Genomic DNA, 21803 nt, shown 5'->3' on the forward strand with positions numbered 1-21803 from the left:
GGATTTATCCAGATGCACGAGCAAAACTGGTACAAAAACTTTTATGAATAAAACGAATCGATTTGTCTAATCGATTTTATCCAAAAAAAAAAAATTCTCTCTAAATCCAAAGGAATAATAATAATAATAATAATAATAATAATAATAATAAAAAGAGGAAGAAGATTAATGTTGGAAGCAATAGAAACTCGGGTTTGACAGAAATTGGGTCACAAATGTTACGACACATTTTCCTATGTCATTATCTTGAATAACATCGCGATGTTATCAGATACGACGTAGGTGGTAAACACGTGCCACCATCAAACATAATTAACGTAATACGCGCGAGAAATTCTCAATTTCTGTGTGTATAAGTTAATCTCTCTTTTTTTCTCTCTCTCTCTCTTTTTTTTTATCAGAGAATCATGTAGATACATTTACAAGAATATAATTTCGGAGAGATTCTACGATAATTAATATAAATTGATCGATGTTAATGATTAACCATTATGCGATTATTTTTATGCGTCTTTATGCTTGTTTATATTTTACGATTTCTTGATTTTACGAATTTTTGCGAAATTATATACCGTGATAAAGGATTAAATTATAATAACGATAATACATGAGTAAATCAAAATAGCATCCTTATTTTTAGATTTTTTTTTACAATTTTTTTAATATTATTTCTGTGATACGAAAAAAGAGAGAGAGAGAGAAAGATTTAAATATTTAAATTTTTAAGAATTTAAATATCTAAGTGGAATATAAAATTTAAAAAAATTTCAAAGTGAAATGAATTAATCGGAGAAGAATGATCGATAAGAGGATAGAATTTATTTACATAATAATAAGAGAAAACAATAATAACAAGAACAAATAAGAACTGAATTTTTATCCATTCTTTTCATGGTCATCCAAGGGACGAAATCTTCTCTCTCTTTTTTCTCAAATATTTCGAGGAAAAAAAGAAAGTTTGTCCTTTGAACTTTTAATCTGATCACGAAGCGCGTATTTAGAGACCCTTGACATTTTCTATCCTATATTTCAATACCTAAACCTTCGATAAAGATTTATTATAGAATTTTTCGTCTATTTAATAATTTTTCAATTATTTTTATGACACGTGAATTTACGCGAATTTAGATATTTACGTTCTCCGCGATACTTCCCTAAGATACAATCTAACTTTGGGTGATAAAAAAAATATAAGTTACCAAAACTTGAATACCGGGTAATAGGGTTATACTTTGATATAATATCAGAAAAGAAATCTAAACTCCGTATTATTAAAAAAGTTTTCCTATACACAATTTCTCAAAAAATCGTTTAAAGACTAACAAAAATTAATCAAATACCATGATAAATTAAACCATTATCACTTATCATACTTAAATCACACGATAAACCTCGAAAAACCTCAAGAAACTTAAATTATTGCTTAAAAGCTGATTGAAAATCGAGCAAAAATTAATCGAATAAATATTCAAAGAACAATATCACCCACTTAATATCTCCTTATTAATTGAAACTAAATCAAATTGAAAATTGACCTCTATGCTTATATAAAAAAAAAAAACCAACTCATCACGAACTATTCCGAATGGATCGAGATCTAAAAAGAAAAAAAACGCCCGGCAAACTAAAGAATGGTCTAAAATTAAACGAAACGAAAAGTTAGCACACTATCATCATCCAAATCGCACGCATCTCGCACGAGACGCGAAGCGAGATCGTCCAAAAAGCGACGAGTCATCGCCGTCATCATCATCATCGTCGTCGTCGTCGTCGTCGTCGTCACCACGTGGTCCACGTATCAAGGTGCCTCCCTTTTGTATCATATCGTGTCGAGAGAACGATCGGCAACTCGCTCGAGCGGACGAAAATAGATTACGTAGCCAGGCATTATGAACCGCTATGAAAATATTTATAGATCGGCCACCGTTGGCAAATAATGAGACACGCGGGGGCATAGTTTAGCCTTTAATAAATAACGCACAACAGTGGAGAGGGCGGGGAGGGGGGCCATGATGCAAATCCTTGGATTAACGCTGGGCGGGGCAGCGGCACGATGTTTAACGCGATATCCGAAGCGGAAACGGGCGAGATCGCGCCGGCTACGATGCGACTATCGCGCGCCGTTTTGAAATCGGACGATTACACCGCCGCGGCGTGATTCATTTATCACTTTCGCGATCACGAGTTCTCGATCATTGCCAGTTGCCTTCAATTGAACCCTCGCTCTGTTTATTTCTCGCCTCTCTTTCAGCTTTTTGTTTTATAATGTATTTATGCATTGTTTTCAAATAAAGATAAAATATGAAGAGATCCTGATCCTATTCTTTTCTTAAGAATACCATTTGCGGACGAGCAGGAGATCTAAATGCTTTATTAAAATTGAAAATGGACACGTATTAAAATTAAATTTAAAATTAATTTTATTTAATTCCTTTTTGAACATTCGTCCGCAAGGGGTTAAATTCGATAAAATTGATCAACAACTACATATTCTAAGTAAAATTTCCAAAATTCATAACACTAACAGTTAATGGCGCTACTGCTTTTCCGATTTTTTTTTTTATTTTATTCTCTAGCTCAAGCCTCATTTCCTTGGATGATGAATAGAAGAACAACTTCCTTTCGAAACTTCCCCCGTTTATAACATCTAAAATGTGCATTGACTTGCGTGAATATCAGGCGAATTATTAACCGAGATAAAGACAAAAGATAAAACGAAACAGAGAAGAAGGAGGAGAGGGGCAGTGAGCCACCCACACTATCGAGAATTTCTTTCAATCGAACGCTTCTCTTGGGCGATTCGATATTTTAAGGAAAGGAAACGCAAGGAGAGGTCAAAGGTGTAGAAGACAAAAGGGAGAAAGGTAAACGGCAACGGATGAAGTCAATTTCCATAAAGAGTAATTTGTACTCGAACCGTTTCTTCGTTATTTATAGAGTTCTTCCAGAGAACCGGAAGAAAGCATGAAACGAGAATCCCTGAGACGTGGGCACGATGGGGATGGAAGGAGGGGGTGGAAACGATCGAAGAAGACAGGGTGGGAAAGAGAGAAAGAAGGAGCGGCGTACACGTACACTCTGCATATTTAATGCAATCAGAATGCATCGGGCCAAGAATATCGTACAGGAGGAGGAGGAGGGATGCAATTTTTCTCGGCACAAAAGAACGATTGAACGTGAGCTTTATTATCAGGGCCCAGATTTCACGAATCGTGAAATTATCAAAAATATTCTGCACCTCGAAGAAATGGATCGAAGAAGACATTCTTCGCGTTAACAACGATGAAATATTAAGTTGATTTGTTATATTTTGTATTATTTTTATGTAATACGAAGTTTCTGAGAGAAAGAATATATATTATGGTATATCAAGAATTAAAAAAAATAATACTCTTTTATATTATTCCTTTCAATTAAATTCGATTAAAATAACTAAAAGTTCTAATTCAAAGATATTTGCATTTTCTCATTTTAAATGCGTCATTTTGAAAACAAAGAAGAGATATATGAGATACGAGGCAAAAAGTTCTTTGAAATATCTTTTGTCTCGTTCTACGAATAAAGCTAAAGAATCGTAAAATCATTAAGTGCTTTTGAATATTCATCTTGCCAAGCCACTTAAATTTATAACGTAACTTTTCATCTATAATAACCCAACCTAAGCTAACCGAAGTTTACGAGGTGTGGATAAGAACAAGCTAGAAACAATTAAATTATTGTTGCAGGCGAGCCACAAGTCGCACAATTGTGAAATTTAAATAACAAAGAACATTATGATAACAGTATGGCCTAATTTGAAAAATAGTTAGCAATATTATGAAGAAAAAAAAAATTCATATTCATTGAATGGAAGAAAGCAGAGGACATAACCGATTTTAATTAAAAAAGAATTTAAAGAAAATCGACAACTATTCGCAGATAATGATCTAAATGTCTTATAATTTTCTTCCCTCTTGGATTTTTCCTCGTTCCAAAGATAAAAAAGGATAAGAAGTCGATGTAATCTATGCACGAGTTGAATGATTATCTTGCAATCGAGTTTGCATAATATTGTTAATAACAGGTCCTGCTGTAAACTCTTTGATTTCATTATAAATTATTAGATACATTTCAAAACGCTCTAAAGCTCGTCAACTGACGTCCATTGCACTTGAAAGGCTTAAACTGCATTGAAATAAAATATATAATTATCAACGTGTTCCTTTTCTTTGAAAGAGAAACTGGAAGGAATTCTAATTTTACCAAGTTGATGTCCAAGGAACTTTGAACCGTTTCATTATTTTCGTTCCAATTATAAATATTTCTTTCCAAGATAGAATAAATAAAATTCAATTATTCCATTCCATTTATATTTACGATTTTATTATTCCGATTTGTAAAAGGGGAAATATAACCAACTTTAATCCTTTCCATTCTTCTTTAATACGATTATTCACTAGCAACCTCTTTGACGTTCAATTTAAAATAATCATCGCTGATCGAATAATACATGTCGTGACAAAAATTATGCACGAAAGTCATTTTCTTTTTTTTTTTTTTTCTGAAAAAAATTCAAGTTCAAAATAATCGCTTAAAAAAAAAGCAATAACTATTTGCAACATAAATTTAATCCTTCTTAATTCCCTTCGTTAGAAATTCCATCAATCGAAATCACAATTTCATTGTTGATTTCACATTGACCCTGAAAAATCCGAATCGAACGAAACGAACCAATCCCATAGTTTCGATAATCGACGCGTCACGCCCAAAATTAGAGTTCGATAATTCGTGGAGAGGGGCAATTGTCGAGGCAATCGTCGAAGGGCACGCGTCGAGAATGGGTTCGTTCCTGTTTTCGTGTAAATTTCTTCGGTACGATTCAAGAGGGGCTTGATGGGGGAGTTGGTAGCCGACTGGAGGCGCAATTAGACTGGAAAAATATTAGCTCGGTAATGGGAGAGCCGTGTAACGCGATGCTTTTTAAATTCGGTAATTGTCCAACGGGGAGAAAGTGGTTGAGCCGATGTAAATTGATGTTGCGGCGTGATAGGGAGGGTTGTCGTCAATTTTTAAAATAATATTTAGTACTGTTCCACCGCGATTCTCTTTTCTTATTCGCTGTTAATTTACATTAATTATTTTTGCACTCTGATTATTTATTCTCATTTTTATTTTGAATTGTGTGCTCTCATTGTGTATATTTATTCATTTTCAATGCTTTAATTTCTTATAATACAATTCCATTTGGAAATAAATTAATTAGGAGTTGAAACAATTGTGCAGAATTCTATCGATTCTTTTTTTTCTTTATTTATTTAATTTCCATGTTTTAATTTCGACAGATTGCGAAATTGAAATTTTATCAAACATATTCAATATTTACATCCTTTTACTGCTGATTTAATATAAAAGAATACGGGATGAGTTTATATTATAAGTAAACTTGTAGGATACAATTTTATTTTTCTTTAAGAAACCGTACTATCACGGTGTTATAATAACATACAGATCAAAAGAATCTTCTGTTTTCTTAGTTTCGTGTTTCATGCGAAGATGCCAAGGGCCTGGGCAAAAATCCCATTTCTATATATATAAATTTATTATTCTACATCACTAACCTGTCATCATTCGCATAAAGTGCTTTAAAATCATTCCTAATATCCACTAAAAATGAATTATCATCTATATCATTTCTAGTTCATCTGAGCTAGAGAAATACTACTCAAAAAATTAATTATCAACAATAATTTTTGTCGATATAAATCCTGGCGGAATTAATATAAATTCAGTGGAAATATTAAAAAAACTGATATAATTCACGAGGATAAATTTATCATAAGTGATAAAATTTCCAAAATCAATTATCCAACAATCTGTTTATCCAAAAGTATTTATCAAGTTAACTCGAATAATCGACATTTTATTATATTATATTACATTAACGATGAAACAAAAAAAATGAAATGAATAGTAGAAAAAAATTGAAATTGATTCACATGTAACATGCCTGTTTTCCACTGGGTCCCTGAATCGTCATTAATTTTAAATATCAACACATGGAGAACTACACTCCTAAACGGAGAGTACATTAAAATGTACAACTCGTGTGTAAAAAAGTGAAAAATACGATGAATAAATAGAAAATAACAAACGAAGATGACTCGTGTTTCAGTTTGTCTCGACAGATGCGTCAGTTGTAGCAAGCCTAATTTCCATACCAACTGGCACACACGCGGCTCGATCGACGACTGAGAAGTGGAAGTCAACGTATAACTTAACCCTGAGTAGACCTCGAACCGTGACGTTTCTATCATACGATGCAAACGTATTCGAGGAGAAAAGGAAACAAATATTAAACGGAACGCGATGTTTTCGATCTGAGATGAACGAATTGAATTCGATTAAATTAAAGGAATAACGGAATAAACAGATTATTCGATTTAATAGATGCGCTACAATTTTCTACAAAATTATTTGTTAAAATAAATTTGTTTGTCTTGTTGATAATTAATTTAAATATCGTGGATAGTAGACATTGCAATTTAAACCTATTTCCAACGATATTTTAAACATTCGTATAATTACGAAATAATGCGATTGCAAACGGAAAATTGCAGAAAAATACGTTTTAAATTTTGTAAGAATTTACGAGCATGTTATAATTTTCTCCTATCGAAATAAATAATACTAATTAATTATCGAATATGTTTTTATTTCAATTTCTGAATTTTTTAAATTTTTTAAAAGCAATTTCAATTTGCACCGAAATATTAAAAATAGTTAACAGTAATAAAAAATTTCTTATTGAACGAAACAATCTAAATCTTTTACTTTTATTTGCGTGTAGCTTTTACGTATATGATAACTCGAAAATTATTAAAAATATATTTCCTACTCTCTTGTCGAATTCTCAATTCTATATCTGCTTTAAATTTATTTTGAAAACTTTAAAATAATACTGAAACGAGAAATAAATTAGAAGTAAAAATTTATAACATTGTAAATTAATTTTGTAAATTAACCAATATGATAATCAAATAATCTCGTGAAAAATTCGCGATAATTGGATAAACATCAATAACAAGTTGATAAAACAACGCAAAAATATGGAAAGAAACAAGAGAGAAGCAAATGCAATTGTCCTCTGCGCAATCGTGGATGAATAATGGGAAGCGGATTATCAAAAGGCCGATTAAAAATCGTTAATCGTCAACGAGGCTTGGATATCCTCCAAATTACGATATTCCCGTCACGACAATGAGTTATATTCGGTAGTTGATAGTTCGCGGTCATACACGTGACCGACGACATCTATTTTTGATCCATTTCATCTTATGCAGGCTAATTGTCAATTCAACGCGCATATAGTGAAATCAATAAATTAAATAGATTTTTTGTAATCGATCGATCGAATTGCGTGAGTCACTGATAAATATCTAGAGCTTCGATTGTATTTTGTTTAATTGTTATTCGTAATTTGGTCACGAAATATGATAATGAAATGAATTCATAAGAATGATTCAAAGATAGGAACATGGTTAGTTAGATAAAGTTCAAAATATGATATAATTATAGATATTAATTATCATGATCATGATTTTAATTCCCCATTGATATCGTTGAATCATAGATAAATGAAACAGATTTGAGTTCTGTTATTTAAATTTAGAATTTTTATTCTCAATTTGTATTTTGTACCATACACGATAAACATACAAAATACAAATTAAAATGATATATTTCAAAATGAAATTCTTATGGATTCAAATTGAGGATAATTTTCTAAAATATCAAAAATCTAAAATAAAAGAAATAATAAACATAATGTTGGATGATAATTACATTGACGTTAATGCATATTAGATGCATATTTAAGTAATCATAAAGTTTTACATATTATGAAAGAACCGATATGGATTAATCGCAGAATATAAAAAATTAACGAAATTACCGAATGAAAATAAAGAATAATCGAAGCAAAATTTGAAAAACGAGAATAGAAAATAAGAATAAAAAAGAAAAGGAACTTGAAAATCGGAAGGGAAGAAAAACAACGCGGAGGGCGCCACGCAATAAAGGTCGATGACCTAAAGTGCCACCTGTACATCCTGAACCAATTTCCCCTTTTCGCCAGTAATGTAGGTCAACACGCTTCTTCGGTTAAAAAAGACATGCTTGTATTGAGGAACTCACGAACAATGATTTGACGCGTGCCCGAAAGAATGGAAACGAAATTAACCCCAACAGCGGCCATTGTACGAGTGCAATACGCACTGCGGTTAAAAGTGCGAAAGCATAAACTGACCGATGAAAAGTGAACAAGTGAGAACGTGAATAATGAAAAGAATCGAACATACTTATTTTCATTCTTTACAAAAATATCATTTTCGTTATGAATATAGGTCATTGCAGAGAGCTCCTTAACGACTACATATCGACGAGTTTCATAGCGCAACGTTTGACCGCATTTTTTGCGTTTGCTGGTTACTAACAGAGATGTTAATTATTCTGCGGAATAAAAACGAGGTCGGTTGAAACTGCACTAATGTGAAGGTACTGAGAAAAATGAACGATCAAAAATGCGTCTTAAATTAATCTGTTATTTTAACGCTCTTGTAAAAACTATGTTGATGCCAATGATTGCTTCCCTGGCTACGAAACACGTATTTACATCGGATACGCATTAGTGCACGTACACGCGAGCCGGTCAGCTGTTCGAACGTCGACGTCCAGACGTGAAATCCTCGAGCGGCATGCCGCGTCCTCGAGACGATTCCGTTCCTCGACCTCGTGGAAACGAGGCTAACCGCGCGAGCCGCACGATTCTGCAGACAAGAAGATGGCGGGGGAGGCGGGGTTGATGGGTAAAACGCGAATTAGGTTAGGTTCTATCGCGCGAGAAATAAATCGAGAGAAATTATAATGGATTGGGAACAGAATGCTATTTTCTAATCTATTCATAAAATTCTACGTACACAAGGGACTGCAAACAAAACGGCAAGGTGGAAAAGCATGATTCGAAGGGTCAATGAGAATACTGGCAGGTCGATAGCAATGGCGCCGCGAAGCTACGAAGAAAATCAATCCTGTACGACACGCGACGTGTTTTGACGTGCCTATTTATTTCTCATTCGTTTTCGAAACATTACGATAAGACATTTTGTTTGAAGAATTAAGATAATCGTAACGTAGATAGATAAGATTCATCCGAATAATACCAATAATACGATAGGGAGGAAAACGAATGCAAGTCGAGAAATGTGAGAGTAAACTGACGTACCGACCGAGGTAGCCGGAAAAGACGAGGCCGCAGGGCCATGCACACGTACACACAAGTTAAGATCGCGCGTACACTGACACGTACAAAGCCAAGCTGGCATTGTATATCATGTACAATGATATACCCTTCACGATCGCGATTGTAAGAAAAATATTTATGTTGCTTACTTTTGATCACTCGTTCCGTCGTGGAGAGCTTCTGCGAGTTGTTCGAGGTCATGCTGTATCAGGATAGTTGACGGGTGGGCGCCGGCCTCTCGCTCTCTTTCTCTCCTCGCTCTTCTCTATTTCACTCTTCCTCTTCCCGGTCACACAGGATCGTCTCTCTCCCACTCTTTCACCGTGTCACTCTGTCACTGTTTTTTTCTTCTTTCTCTAGCCGTAGTTACTCGCGCGAGGTAGGTTCCTCTCCAACGGGGGGTTGGGTGGAAGGAGAGGGCGGTATTTTCACCTCGAGAGCCCGGCGCGGCACACACACATACACGCACGGAGTAGGGGAGGGAGGAGACGGGGGTCGGAGAGGTGACGGAAGTTATCGCACGGTGCGGCACATCGGTGGCTCTGAAGCGTTGTTCATTGGGCGTTTGCAGAGTGAGAAATTATTCTGCTATGTTCCTCTCACTTCCCGTATATTTACTACACCGACCGACCTACAGTATGCCTCTTCTCGTTTTCTCACTCCCTCTCTCGCTTGCTCTCTTGCTCTCTCCCTCTGCCCGACAAAAGATACCACCAACGCCTTTTGCGGGGCGAGTAACTGGATCGCTGGACCACGCGAGCTGCACGGCCCGCACCGAGGGGGTCTCGCAACCGCGGTACCACCACACGAGCAGCACGACAAAACCTCCGGTAAACGACAATCGTAAGACGATGATTATTAACGACAGCAACGACGTCGACGAAGCGGAGGACAACGACAACGACACGATTGCGGCGTGAACACAGGGAGAACGATCACGACGACGACGGCGGCGACGACGACGGTGAAGACGACGATGATGATCACGACGACGGCGACGGCGACGACACCGTAATGACGAGCACCACGACACGAAACCGTGACACCGACACCCACGGTCGAAAACACCACGCCGCTAAATTCTACTACAAGATGTCTGTCTGTCTGGCTCTCCGCGGCGCGCACACTGACGGCTCCGCGGCTAGGAGACGGTCGCGCAGCCCTCCACGCGCAGCGATCATTCGAGAGCGCTTATTGGCCGCGCCGCCACCAGCTGCCGCCACACGTTTACCGAGTGGAGGCGCCACTAACCACCATGGTCAATCGACGATCTTATATCTAAATAAATTAAAATTCAATCTTTTTTAAAATAATAAAATCAATCGATATGATTTCCTTGTCCGAAAGACCGTTATAAAGAAGAGAAAAAGATTCAAAAACAGATTCATCGATTGTCTTATTCAACTAAATTACTAAGCCACTTGTTAGTCATCGAAAACGAAAATTTTGAATATTTTCAAATGTTTTCAGTTACAATATTTATTCCATTTGCATTTTAAATATATTTTTAATTGATATTATTAGTTTATCATGATTGTATATTTAATGATTGTATATTCATTAAACATTAAACATTGAAACGTGCAAACAACAGCTGGTAAGTTAGCAGACCATATGCAATACCGCCAAATTTGAATTATGCAACAATTAAAATGCAATTCTAATATTTGAATTTGAGCTTTCGTTATATTTATACAATATACAAATACACACTTTTTACATTATAAACATCAAAAATATATATCGATCATTAAAATTCCAATTTCGGTCTTTTTTCCACCCAAGCTTTAATATTTGGAATCGCCAATACTTTCTGCTTCAAAGATTTTAGATAGGGCTTGTCGTTCGTGATATCCGATTCATAAGCCGTATTCAACGAATCTGAGATGCCGACGAAAAACAGATCAGCATAACTCAACTAAAAATAAATAAAATTTAACTCAACGAATTTCATAACCCATTTACAATTATAATGAATAATACGCTCACCTTATCGCCATGCAAATAGCCTCCATTGTTCTTTGCCAATTCCTCCAATTTATTCAAGTAAAACGGTATCACCCTTGTCATTACATCGACTTTCTTCTTGGCTTTTAAAACAGGATCGGATTCTCTATAATAAGACGATATTGTCACTGGAAAGAAGAAAAGGAAATTTATCGATCACGTAGCTGAATCGAAACATTATTCACGTTAGTATATATTCGTTCGTGAAGGAATCAATTTGCATGGGAACGAAATCAATATTTACGCCATCTGAAATCGTAAAGAGCGCTCGCGATCGCGTCGATCTGCAACGTATCCAAATCAGTTTTGCCAAGCAGATTAAACTGTTTGGCCAGGTAACGGCAAATAGGTAATGTTTGCGAGTAAACTTTGCCGTTGATTTCCAACGTAGGCAGCTGACCGAACGGGGTCGCTGGGAAAACATCGAAATGTAGGTTGAAATTCTCAAATTTTTATCGAAATGGAATAAAAAAAAAAGAATGAGTTATACTTGGCTTCATGTTGCTCCAATCTTCCGAAGAATGAGTTATGCGAACATCCTCGAATTCAACACCTCCATAACTAAGAAGAAACCTGATGGGTTCTCCTAATCCCATTACATTGAAGTATACTAATTTGTAACTCGCCATTATTGTTAATCTGTGAAATGTAATGGTTTTAAACCTTTTTTCTTTTTTTTCTTTTTTCTTTTTTGAGTTAATAATCACTAATTTCAATTTTACACAAAATTTTATGAAACTTGATGATAAATTATTCCTTTATTGACACTATTGTTCTGAAAATGAATGGAGTAGACACAAACAGTCGAGTGTAAGACACTGTAAGTCACTGTGAATTAACCGGTTCCCAACGTTATATAAGAATTATACATTTCCCTCTCCACATAGTCTGGATTTCTCTTGTCCTTCTCATCATTGAACACATTCTCTCTGTCTATAAAATACTGTGAATGCTCTCACTGGCCTACTACGAAGTCATGACCACTTTTCTGATTACTTTCACTTTAATATATTTACCATAGTATAGCTACCAATTATTTCAGCACGAGTTGTCTTTTTATTAACTTATACAATGTGTACAAAATAACGACAACAATTTTTTTTTTCTAATCAACTTTTTAAAATTTTGTTTCCAATATCAAGACGACTTGTGCGGACAAAGTGAAGTAAGCAGAGTATATCTCTTGACGTGAAGATATCTAACCCATCCTTATGGTTATAAATCATCCAGTTTCCTTTGAATGAAAATAATATTCAACGTATATTTCGAATCAATAATCTTTCAATCTTATGAAGAAGAGATTAAGTGATTTGCATAGTTGAGACTTCAGTGAGCAGAAAAAAAAAAAAGATTCGTTTTTCAATAATTTAAACTTCGTAACACGATAAAGAAATCGTGTGGTTGAAACAAAGAATCTTTGTTCTGGAAATGACCAGCTGGCCATTTATCTTAATTACAATAGTCTTAATGAAGACGAAAGATCTTCGTGCGATCAACGCCGAGGTTCCTCTCAATAATTTAAGTCCACATTACAATGAGTCTATGGAAATCGAGAAACGTCTCCCGGAAGATGTAATTCCCAAGAAATATGTGATTACGATTTCGCCTGATTTTGATAAAAATGAATTTCATGGTAACGTTCATATAGATCTCGAATTATTAAATGTTAGTAATTTTGATATTATAAACAAAATGTGATTATACGTAAAATATTATTTGTAAAAATTTGAATTTTTTTTTTCTTTTTAAAGAATCGAAGTTACATCATTTTACACTCGAAGGATTTAACCATATCGTCGACTAAATTGTACATAGAAAAACCGGAGACAGAAATTCAAATAGAATCTATCATTAAGTTGATGAAACGCGAAATGTTGATGATCAAGACTTATAGAAATATCTCCGAGGGACGATACTTTTTGAAACTGGATTTCACCGGTAATCTGACCCAAAAAATGACCGGATTTTACTTAAGCACTTACTTTGATAAATCAATTAGGTAAAAGAGTTTGATATATACATGTATAATATTCGGATAAATCATCGAAATAGATAATTCGGATTTTCTATTTTGCGCAGAAAATTAGCGGTGTCGCAATTCGAACCACTTTACGCCAGAACTGCGTTCCCTTGCTTCGACGAGCCAAATTTCAAAGCCATTTTCGTTATTAATATCATTTTCACGAAAATGTTTTTGTATCATGCACACTCGAATATGCCTCTTAAGGTAATCGAATCACTGAAGCCAGTTTATTATTGAAAATATGCAACGATTGCGCGCACTTTTCTTAGAAAATAGAGGCGATAAAAGATGAGGAAGACAAAGCAATCGCACATTTCGATCCCACACCACCAATGTCCACTTATCTCGTTGGTTTTCTCGTGAGTGACTTCGATTGCGTAGGAACCAATATGGAACTTTTAAACGGAAATGAAATACCAATAACTATTTGCGTGAGGCCTATGTTCAAGCATAAAGTGGGATTCGCCTTGAACATCACAGTTAGAACGATGAAGTACTTCCTAGACACGTTTCAGATCGATTATCCCCTACCAAAGCTTGGTAATTAAAGAATCGACTCATCGATCTTACAATTTTATAGCTTGAAATTAGAATTATATTTTCCCCAATGTTCTATCTTGAAACTTGAAATTAAATTTTCCCATGTACATTCCCTATATTAAAACATTCTCTTTTATTTTACCAGATGACGTAGAAAGACAGAGAAACGATAAAAATAAGCTTATCAAGTTTCTCCCCTGCGGCCTTCATTTATTTCTGGCTCATTTATTTCCAATACTGGCAATTTTCAGAAAATAGACCGACACCAATTTATCTCAAATGATAGCAATTTCGAATAATTATTCTGTTATTCATCTCCGATCTCAGATCTCATCGCCATACCTGATTTCACGGCCGGCGCAATGGAGAATTGGGGTTTGATCACGTTTCGTGAAACGGAGCTACTTCATAGCGAAAACAGCTCTTGCATCAATACAAGAAGCGTAAGCTTGACGATCGCTCATGAATTGGCCCATATGTGGTTCGGCAATTTGGTTACCATGAAATGGTGGGACGATCTATGGTTGAACGAAGGATTCGCCACTTACATGGAGCATCTGGCCATTGATTCATTGTTCCCCGATTGGAATCTGGTCATCATTCATCTCTTGAATAGATCTTCGTATCGTTGATTAAAATAAATTTCACGTATCCGTAACTTTAAATCTATCTTCTTTCTCATCAGATGGATTCCTTCCCGTTGTACACTAAATACGTCTCTATGAAACACGATGTGAAACTGCGTGCTCGCCCTATCGTGAAGCGGATCGAGGATCCAGAGGAGATAGAAGAGCTATTCGATCCGGTGACTTATCAAAAGGTACGTTGAGAAAAGAGGTTACCGTTCGTAGAGAATGAAAATTCTTGCAAGAAGAAGTAGATTATTTGGAAAGATTGAATTTGATGATGAAATTAATGTCAAAGAGTGGCACGGAGGGAAGACAAAGAAAGTACAGCAATTGTGGTTGGTTGAATGGTAGGCTGCGTCGGTGATTAGGATGCTCGAGGACGCTATTGGCAATGCCAGCTTGTTTTCTGCTGTCGGAAAGTATCTGAAAACCTATCAGTTTCGTAATGCTGATTCTCGAGAATTCTTCGATATCCTGGCGAACAATACGCACTCCGCTATCGATATCATAGATTTCGTCTCTCGATGGATGAGATTCCCCGGATTTCCGGTGGTCAACGTCCGCCGAAACAAAGCGGATTTCCAACTGCTTCGACGACGCTTCGTGACGAGCAGACGACTCAATGAAACGATCGAGTACGTATAAAAAGTGAATAACGATCTTGAAAAGGAAAAAGATGAAGAGTCAAAAAAAAAATATTAAAGTGATGTTAAACGAAAAGATAGTAAAAAGTAAAAAAATAAGATAAGAAAACTTAGAAATGAGACGTTCGAAACGTCGAAAATCAAATGCTTGGAGAATCTCTGAGAAAGAATCTCGAAGATGAATAGAGAAAAGAAAAAACAAATCGTTCGATGTTTCGAGAGTTTCAAGATCTGCTCAAATTTCGATCTGATCAGAAAACAATTATGAGAAGGATTAAAATATTCGTGAAATTTTTCATTTTTGTTTAGTACAGGCTGGACCATTCCCATTAAATACGTGACGAGTAGACAAAAAGATAAAATCAAGTTGGATTGGTTTCTCGCTAATTATTCTTGCGGTAATAATAGCACACGTAACGAATTTTCATCCCCAATTTTTTAACGTTACGCTCCAAATTGCAGCGGAATTATCGCTAGGAAGATCGGTGGATTGGATCAAAATGAATCACAATTCGATCGGTTATTACATTGTGAATTACACGGAAGATGCCTGGAATACATTCAGCAAATTACTATCAGACAATCATTTAGTATGCGTCAGAATTACTTTTTATAATTCTGAGAGTTTTTTCAGCTTCTGATTTCACGTTGAAACGATTTCAGGCTTTGAACGCCATAGACAGGGCGGATTTGTTGCACGATGCTTTTCTTTTAGCGGAAACTGATTTGAATTACTTTATAGTCATGAATCTAACTTCTTATCTAGTGAAAGAAAATGCTTATCAACCGTGGGCCGTTACTGTGGAATGGTTCAACCAGATGAACAGATTGCTTGCAGGAACACATCTGCTTAAATGTTTCCAAGTAACGTGGAGAAAGAAAAAAATATATATATATATATATATATAGAAATAAAGTTATAATCGTAACAATCATTTATATTTTTCTGTTATAAATTTCCTAGTCATACGCGAAGAATCTAATCGACAATATTTATCGCAAAATCAAGTGGAATTTTCATTTAGAGGATTCGTTTAAAGAAAGGTTAGTTCAAGTTTGCGTGATAACAGGAAATCTTTTAATTATTTTCGAGAACGAGAAGAGATCATTTTTGTTATCTATGTACGTAATTATCTTTCGTAAAAGAAATTCGTAAATATTTCTTTAATATCATCCAATTTCACGAATTCTTTTCGTACATCGATCTCAAAACGTAATAATAAGAAGAATTATTTTATTTTTTATTAAAAAACCTCTCCAAAAGTTCTTTTCATTGTTTGCACGCTTGATGATTTGTAAAACATTATTATATTTAACAACTCAAACTTCTTACTGAACTGAATTCCATTGTAAAATCGCCAATTGTAATCCAATATTGATTTTATTACAGATTTCCAATTCATTAACATTATAATTTTCATTATAGAAAAATAAAATCACAAGAAAAAGAAAAGAACAAGGATATCCGTATACTAAAAATCCAAAAAGAATTTTTTCAGACAATCTCTCTCACATATTTCCTCTTCTTACATACTTTTACGAAAAGCCATCCATTAAGAAAATCTTGTCTTTCCGTTCGTTTCAAGAGAATTTCGTGTATTGATATTGAACGCAGCTTGCAGCGTGGGCCACGAGGACTGTCTCGAGAAAGCCGGAAAATGGTTGAAGAGTTTTCTGCAGAACGTGAACCACGAACCATTGCCAGTCGATATTCGATCTATCGTGTATTCGTACGGTGAGATAGCATAATTTGGCAAAATATTTTTTCTTTTTGTCGTTTTATATACAGTAATGTCGAACGAATAGGCCTGTTTACGCGCGACGTTGCATCGATATACAAGAATATGTCGCAACGATTAAAAATGGAGCAAGACGTACAGGAAAAGGAACGTATGATGATCGGATTGACTGGAGTTCTGGACAAAGATATTCTTAAACGGTTCGTCAGGCGATTGATTCACGAACTAATTTCCAACAACTTTCCTTCGACTATTGAAGGCCTTTCTGTTATTTTGTCGCGTATCGTTGTCCAATTTGTCGAAGCCGCATCAGATTTATGGAGCTTCTCGAATATAAATTTATAGGCGAATGCGTGAATACAGACAGAGTCGAAGGAACGTTATGGAACGTATGAAATCTTTGAATTGTCAATCGCTTTTGTGATTCGTGATTTTCCCTTTTTTTTATTTAAAATTTTCAAATCGATTTCCAAGTTAATATTTTTCTTAGTAGAAATGATAAATTCTTCGATTTTTCTCTTCGATTTTAGATATCTCACGCAAGCATTGGACGAGAAATTCATTCGTAAGCAAGATTTTGCCACGTTACTGATGAAGATTGCCTTGAATCCCATGGGATTGGATGTCGCCTGGAATTTCGTAAAGTAACTGATGAATTTTCGGGTGGAAGAGAGCTTTTGTTGAATTTTCATTATTTAAATTAGTGTAAATCAACAAATATTAAATTTTCTTGTAGAGAAAACTGGATGAAGCTACGTGAAAAATACAATACGAACGATTATATTTTAGGAAAACTTACTTGTGGAATCTTATCTTTGTTCAAGGATCGTAAAAAATTAGAGGAGGTAAGATCATTTTTGTGAAAGGATACATGAAATTTGTTAGAACTCTATATCTCGAAAATCTTTGATATTCAAAAAATATCTATGACTGGAAAATTCGAAATTCTAAAAATTCAAGTAAAGAATAATTTATATAAATTACACAATTTTCGATGTTTTTTTAATTAAAACTGTATCATCCCCAAAAAGAAAAATTATTATTTCTAGGCAAGAAGATTCTTTTTGAAAAAAAATGATTTAAAAATAACCATGAGCATGAAGAGAAACACTATCGAAGATATAGAAAACAATATCGATTGGATGGATACCAATATGCAAATGATCGAGCAATGGCTGCTCTCTCGTGGATTCAATTAATTTCTTTTTCTTTTCCATCTATATCAAATATATTTTGGAATCTATTTATCGGCCAATGTGATCCATCAGTTGATGGATTGATGTTTCTCGATCGGTTAAAAGATACGAAGCAGATATCTTTTTTGTAATAATTTCAATTCGATCAACAATACGTTCTAGTATAAATTCGTAAACAAGATAATGCCTTCTATCTATTTTCCAAGTTGAGATTAATTAATTTTCGCGAGAAAAAAAATCGATTAATCTTTTTGCTTTCTATCTTCCATGCAGATATTTAATGTAGATATATAAACAATTTATATAACACTACTCGCAATTCGTCATAAGTATACTCGTAATCATTTTGTCACGCAGAATTTAAAACTCGTTTAATTTTCTATGCCCATTCGTAGTCACGAATAGTTCTCTGTGTGGCTAAAAATGTTTGCTTTAAACAAATAATAGTTTATAGAGATTTTTTTCAGAACTGTAAACGTTCTGGAAACGTAAAATTCGTATGTATTAGTAACGAATTAAAAAAAGAAATCAAAATTGTTATAATTATTTTTCGAAGAAATTCGCCTTGTAATCTTCTAGATTTAATTTTCAAACGACGGTAAAATTAATTTCTTAACGCGCTACTAAGGCTCCAAATTTTAATTTCTTTCTTCTTTAAACGTATTTTTGTAATCTACTTTTAAAATATTATCTTTCCAATTAAATAAGTAATCATTGAAAATATACGTTTAAAGAATACATTAAAAAATAAATTTTCTATTCCAATGTACTTCCTTTCGATAATTTTGTCGATTATAACATTGTCTTTGATGAATTTGTCGTATTTTATGTAACACGAATATTCCAAGAATAAAAAATAAATTGGCATTAAATACAAATAATTTCAACATATCCTCAAATCAATTTTGTCAAAACCGATCCAGGGATCAATTGATGCCCATCTCTCTCTTCACAACGAACTTCCCCTTCGTTGCTATAGGCGTGTCGTATCTAATCGTAGAAAGAAAGAAAGAAGGCGTTGTTCTCCTCACGAGACGACTTCGTTATCGGCCATTATCGAAATTTCTTTCATTGCCGATACAAACCGACCTGGTAAACAAGCAGAGAGAGAGAGAGAGGAGGAGGAGTCATCGTCGATAGCCGATGCAAACATTCCAGTGAATGATCCTCCGTATTCAACGACACGAGTGCACCGTCTTGCGTCTACAAAAGTCAACGAGCGACGATTTTTCGGAAGCATCGGGGATCAATCATCTCGAACAATTGTGGACTGAATCGATCGAGGTGGAAAAAGAGAAAGAAAAAGAAGAAAGGGCGAGTCGAGTTTCGTTCCTCGCCATACCATTTTCGCTGGTAATTGATGCTTCGAATATTGGAAATACTTTTATTCTGATTCCGAGAATAAATAGCCGGGGGAAAAGAGGATGAATAGAACGGTGCATTATGCGTTGGTGGCGTTCTGGGAGAAATCGGGATGCAAAATCGTGGCCGATTACCCGGTGAAGCAGGATCCAGCTTACAGGGAGATCGCTTTGAGCACGGTCGATGGACTAAAGTCGGTGGAGAATGACAAGATCAGCTTCGATCGGGGCAAGTAAGCGCGATAATTTGAATCGCACGATTTTCAAGAATTTCGTTTTTTGAATATTTGATATTGAAATAGAGAATTTTATTATTCGAATGCTCGAATGAAAGAATTATTATTGTTCGGGGGAATGGAAACTTCGAATGTGTTGACGTTCTCTCTCGGAGATAATCGGTGGCGAGAAAAAAAGTTTCGAATATAACGTTGGACGATAAAGAGTACAAAGAATGTTTGCGCACGGGTAAATATATTTTTTGAATTTATCGTGCTCGTTAAATAGGCATCGTGTACATTGCGATCTTTTTATGTGTCTAATGTGAATAATTAATGCGATGTTAAATTGCTTATCGTTAACGAGTTTTGAGTTTTACACGCGATTGTAAAATTTGTATGGATTTAAGTTCCGTGGAGCGAAGACAAAAAATTAAAAAATATACTTAGTGCTACTTTTTTTCTTCTAATATCAAGTTAAAATAATAGTTTCATGAGCGCTTTCTTTTTTTTTTAATTCCATAAAATCGTTACAAATAGACAAATCTACTTTCCTCTTGCTTCATCTCTATCTCATCTAGAATAACATTTGATAAAAAAAATCCTCGATAAAGATTTCTGAAATCTTGGAAAATATCATTTCTCCACAGGTACACGGTGCACGTGCTCATCGGTGAACTTCATTACGCCTGCTTGACCCTGAAACCGGATTGCCCTTCGTCAGCAGCCAAGTTGGAGTCCTGTTCCCAGGTATTTCTGGAGAGGTTGAGAAGCATTTACAAGGAGCTTCCTATTCTGGCCGATCTGACGAGAGATCTAACCAGTTTGACTATCATCGATCTCTCGAAACCTCTGAAAAAGATAGTAGTACGTAGTGAATCGTTGAAGACACTCCGTTCGACAAAATATCAAATGTTGAATCATACGTTTCAGGATGAATACAATCAACATAATACCGACGTGATTCCAAGATTGGAAGGAGAACTGGCGGAAATTCGTGAAATTTTGATGGACGGGGTTCAGAAATTGATCGACAGAGGCGAGAGACTCGACGAACTCGTTCGAAAGACTCAGAGCTTGCAAATTATGGTAAATCGGGTTGCGATATCAAATATCAGTTTGATCGACTTCGATACTGTATAAATAAAACGTGTAACGAAGGTGCATAATTAGATCGGCACCGTGAAAAATATTCATTGAAACGACCCCATCGATCAATAACGCGTCCACGAGTACGACCCCGCGAATCGATTTATTTCCCCGTAGGTAATGCGGGTCGAGATTACGCTCTTTTATATTTATACGCGTTGAAACGATACGAATATTAATTGCTTCTGTATCGAACCTCGATTAACCACGATCCTTCACGCTTCTAAACTTACCTTTATATAATTAAAAATCCCTTTCGAATTATTTTCCCTCTCTATCCATTTATTCTTCAATCTGTCTTGCAGAAAAAAGATTAACAATTTTCACAATTGAACAATTTTCGAAATTCAATTTGGAAAAGTTTCGAGTTTTCTTAATATTTTTGTTGTTGTTGTTGTTCCTGTTGTTTTTATGAAAACTCGAAACTTTCAAAGTTTTAATCGAAATAAAGAGTAAGGAGGAGTAATTTGCATAAATAATGCTTGGGTTAAAGTTTTTGAAACCGAATCTGAAAATTAGATTTTGATACATTGCTAAGAATTTTTCTCCCTTTTTCTTACTCTGTACAGTCAAAGGATTTTCACGTATTGGCAAGAACGAACAAGAAGAGGAAGAACGCCATTATGGCGGCGATGACGGTGACGTTTATGTTTCTTTCCACGACCCTCTTCGTGTTTCTACTCTACGTAGGGATTCTCTGAAAAATTGTTATAAACGTAACGCATAAGATTTTCTAAGATATACAAGAAAATAAATAATTTATTAGCCAGAAAAATATACCGTTTTCTGACTTTCTTATACATATTTCTTCTTGAACCGTCGCGTAGAATCATCGAATCCATATCAACACAAATACATGACGAAGATTTTAATCTCGAATGACGGACACATTTTCCTCAATTTTATTTTATTTAAAAATCTTTTCCGTGAAGATTGTTTTATTAATTAAAAAAAATAAATAAATTGAAAGCAATCGTAGCAAAGTTCACAATCACATGTCGTACAATTACAAACGACATTAGA

General features: G+C 34.9%; 4 protein-coding genes across 4 annotated transcripts in view; 2 read left to right on the forward strand and 2 right to left on the reverse strand.

Moving 5' to 3' along the window:
- Window positions 1–10438, reverse strand: part of LOC107999907 (serine/threonine-protein phosphatase 2B catalytic subunit 2) — a 165271-nt gene extending 154833 nt beyond the window's left edge. The window contains exon 1 of the mRNA XM_062073670.1: window positions 9427–10438. Coding sequence (XP_061929654.1) covers window positions 9427–9478 — 52 coding nt within the window. The 5' untranslated portion in view covers window positions 9479–10438. The remainder of the gene's footprint in view (window positions 1–9426) is intronic.
- A 500-nt stretch (window positions 10439–10938) lies between these two features.
- LOC108000191 (glutathione S-transferase) lies at window positions 10939–12451 on the reverse strand. The gene is made up of 4 exons (XM_062073673.1): window positions 11775–12451; window positions 11529–11696; window positions 11267–11412; window positions 10939–11195 (listed from the first exon to the last, which is right to left on the reverse strand). The coding sequence occupies exons 1-4, from the start codon at window positions 11911–11913 to the stop codon at window positions 11028–11030; spliced, it is 621 nt and encodes a 206-aa protein (XP_061929657.1). The 5' UTR covers window positions 11914–12451; the 3' UTR covers window positions 10939–11027.
- Window positions 12452–12557: 106 nt separating this feature from the next.
- Window positions 12558–19367, forward strand: LOC108000181 (glutamyl aminopeptidase-like). The gene is made up of 16 exons (XM_017060398.3): window positions 12558–12949; window positions 13036–13283; window positions 13364–13511; window positions 13577–13847; window positions 14175–14440; window positions 14533–14667; window positions 14828–15111; window positions 15430–15518; window positions 15583–15710; window positions 15784–15984; window positions 16085–16164; window positions 16707–16855; window positions 16927–17059; window positions 17390–17503; window positions 17596–17704; window positions 17909–19367. Exons 1-16 carry the CDS (start codon window positions 12713–12715, stop codon window positions 18056–18058), a joined length of 2742 nt encoding a protein of 913 aa, XP_016915887.1. The 5' UTR covers window positions 12558–12712; the 3' UTR covers window positions 18059–19367.
- Window positions 18452–21555, forward strand: LOC107999710 (uncharacterized). Its single transcript, XM_017059710.3, has 4 exons — window positions 18452–19649; window positions 20282–20498; window positions 20565–20720; window positions 21350–21555. The coding sequence occupies exons 1-4, from the start codon at window positions 19480–19482 to the stop codon at window positions 21479–21481; spliced, it is 675 nt and encodes a 224-aa protein (XP_016915199.1). The 5' UTR covers window positions 18452–19479; the 3' UTR covers window positions 21482–21555.
- The last annotated feature ends 248 nt before the right edge of the window (window positions 21556–21803 follow it).

This window comes from Apis cerana, linkage group LG4 (genome assembly GCF_029169275.1).
Source record: "Apis cerana isolate GH-2021 linkage group LG4, AcerK_1.0, whole genome shotgun sequence".
Taxonomy (NCBI): Eukaryota; Metazoa; Arthropoda; class Insecta; order Hymenoptera; family Apidae; genus Apis; species Apis cerana.

What these genes read in the sequence shown, in the direction of transcription:
- LOC108000191 (XM_062073673.1), bottom strand. Translation starts at nt 11,913, where the DNA reads ATGGCGAGTTACAAATTAGTATACTTCAATGTAATGGGATTAGGAGAA. An exon ending in TTGGAGCAACATGAAGCCAA is followed by an intron (nt 11,697 to 11,774) that starts GTATAACTCATT and finishes ATGTTTTCCCAG; the next exon opens with CGACCCCGTTCGGTCAGCTG. An exon ending in TCTTTACGATTTCAGATGGC is followed by an intron (nt 11,413 to 11,528) that starts GTAAATATTGAT and finishes TCTTCTTTCCAG; the next exon opens with TGACAATATCGTCTTATTAT.
- LOC107999710 (XM_017059710.3), top strand. Translation starts at nt 19,480, where the DNA reads ATGAATAGAACGGTGCATTATGCGTTGGTGGCGTTCTGGGAGAAATCG. An exon ending in AACCTCTGAAAAAGATAGTA is followed by an intron (nt 20,499 to 20,564) that starts GTACGTAGTGAA and finishes CATACGTTTCAG; the next exon opens with GATGAATACAATCAACATAA. An exon ending in CTCAGAGCTTGCAAATTATG is followed by an intron (nt 20,721 to 21,349) that starts GTAAATCGGGTT and finishes TACTCTGTACAG; the next exon opens with TCAAAGGATTTTCACGTATT.
- LOC108000181 (XM_017060398.3), top strand. Translation starts at nt 12,713, where the DNA reads ATGACCAGCTGGCCATTTATCTTAATTACAATAGTCTTAATGAAGACG. An exon ending in TACTATCAGACAATCATTTA is followed by an intron (nt 15,711 to 15,783) that starts GTATGCGTCAGA and finishes AAACGATTTCAG; the next exon opens with GCTTTGAACGCCATAGACAG. An exon ending in GTCGCCTGGAATTTCGTAAA is followed by an intron (nt 17,504 to 17,595) that starts GTAACTGATGAA and finishes ATTTTCTTGTAG; the next exon opens with AGAAAACTGGATGAAGCTAC.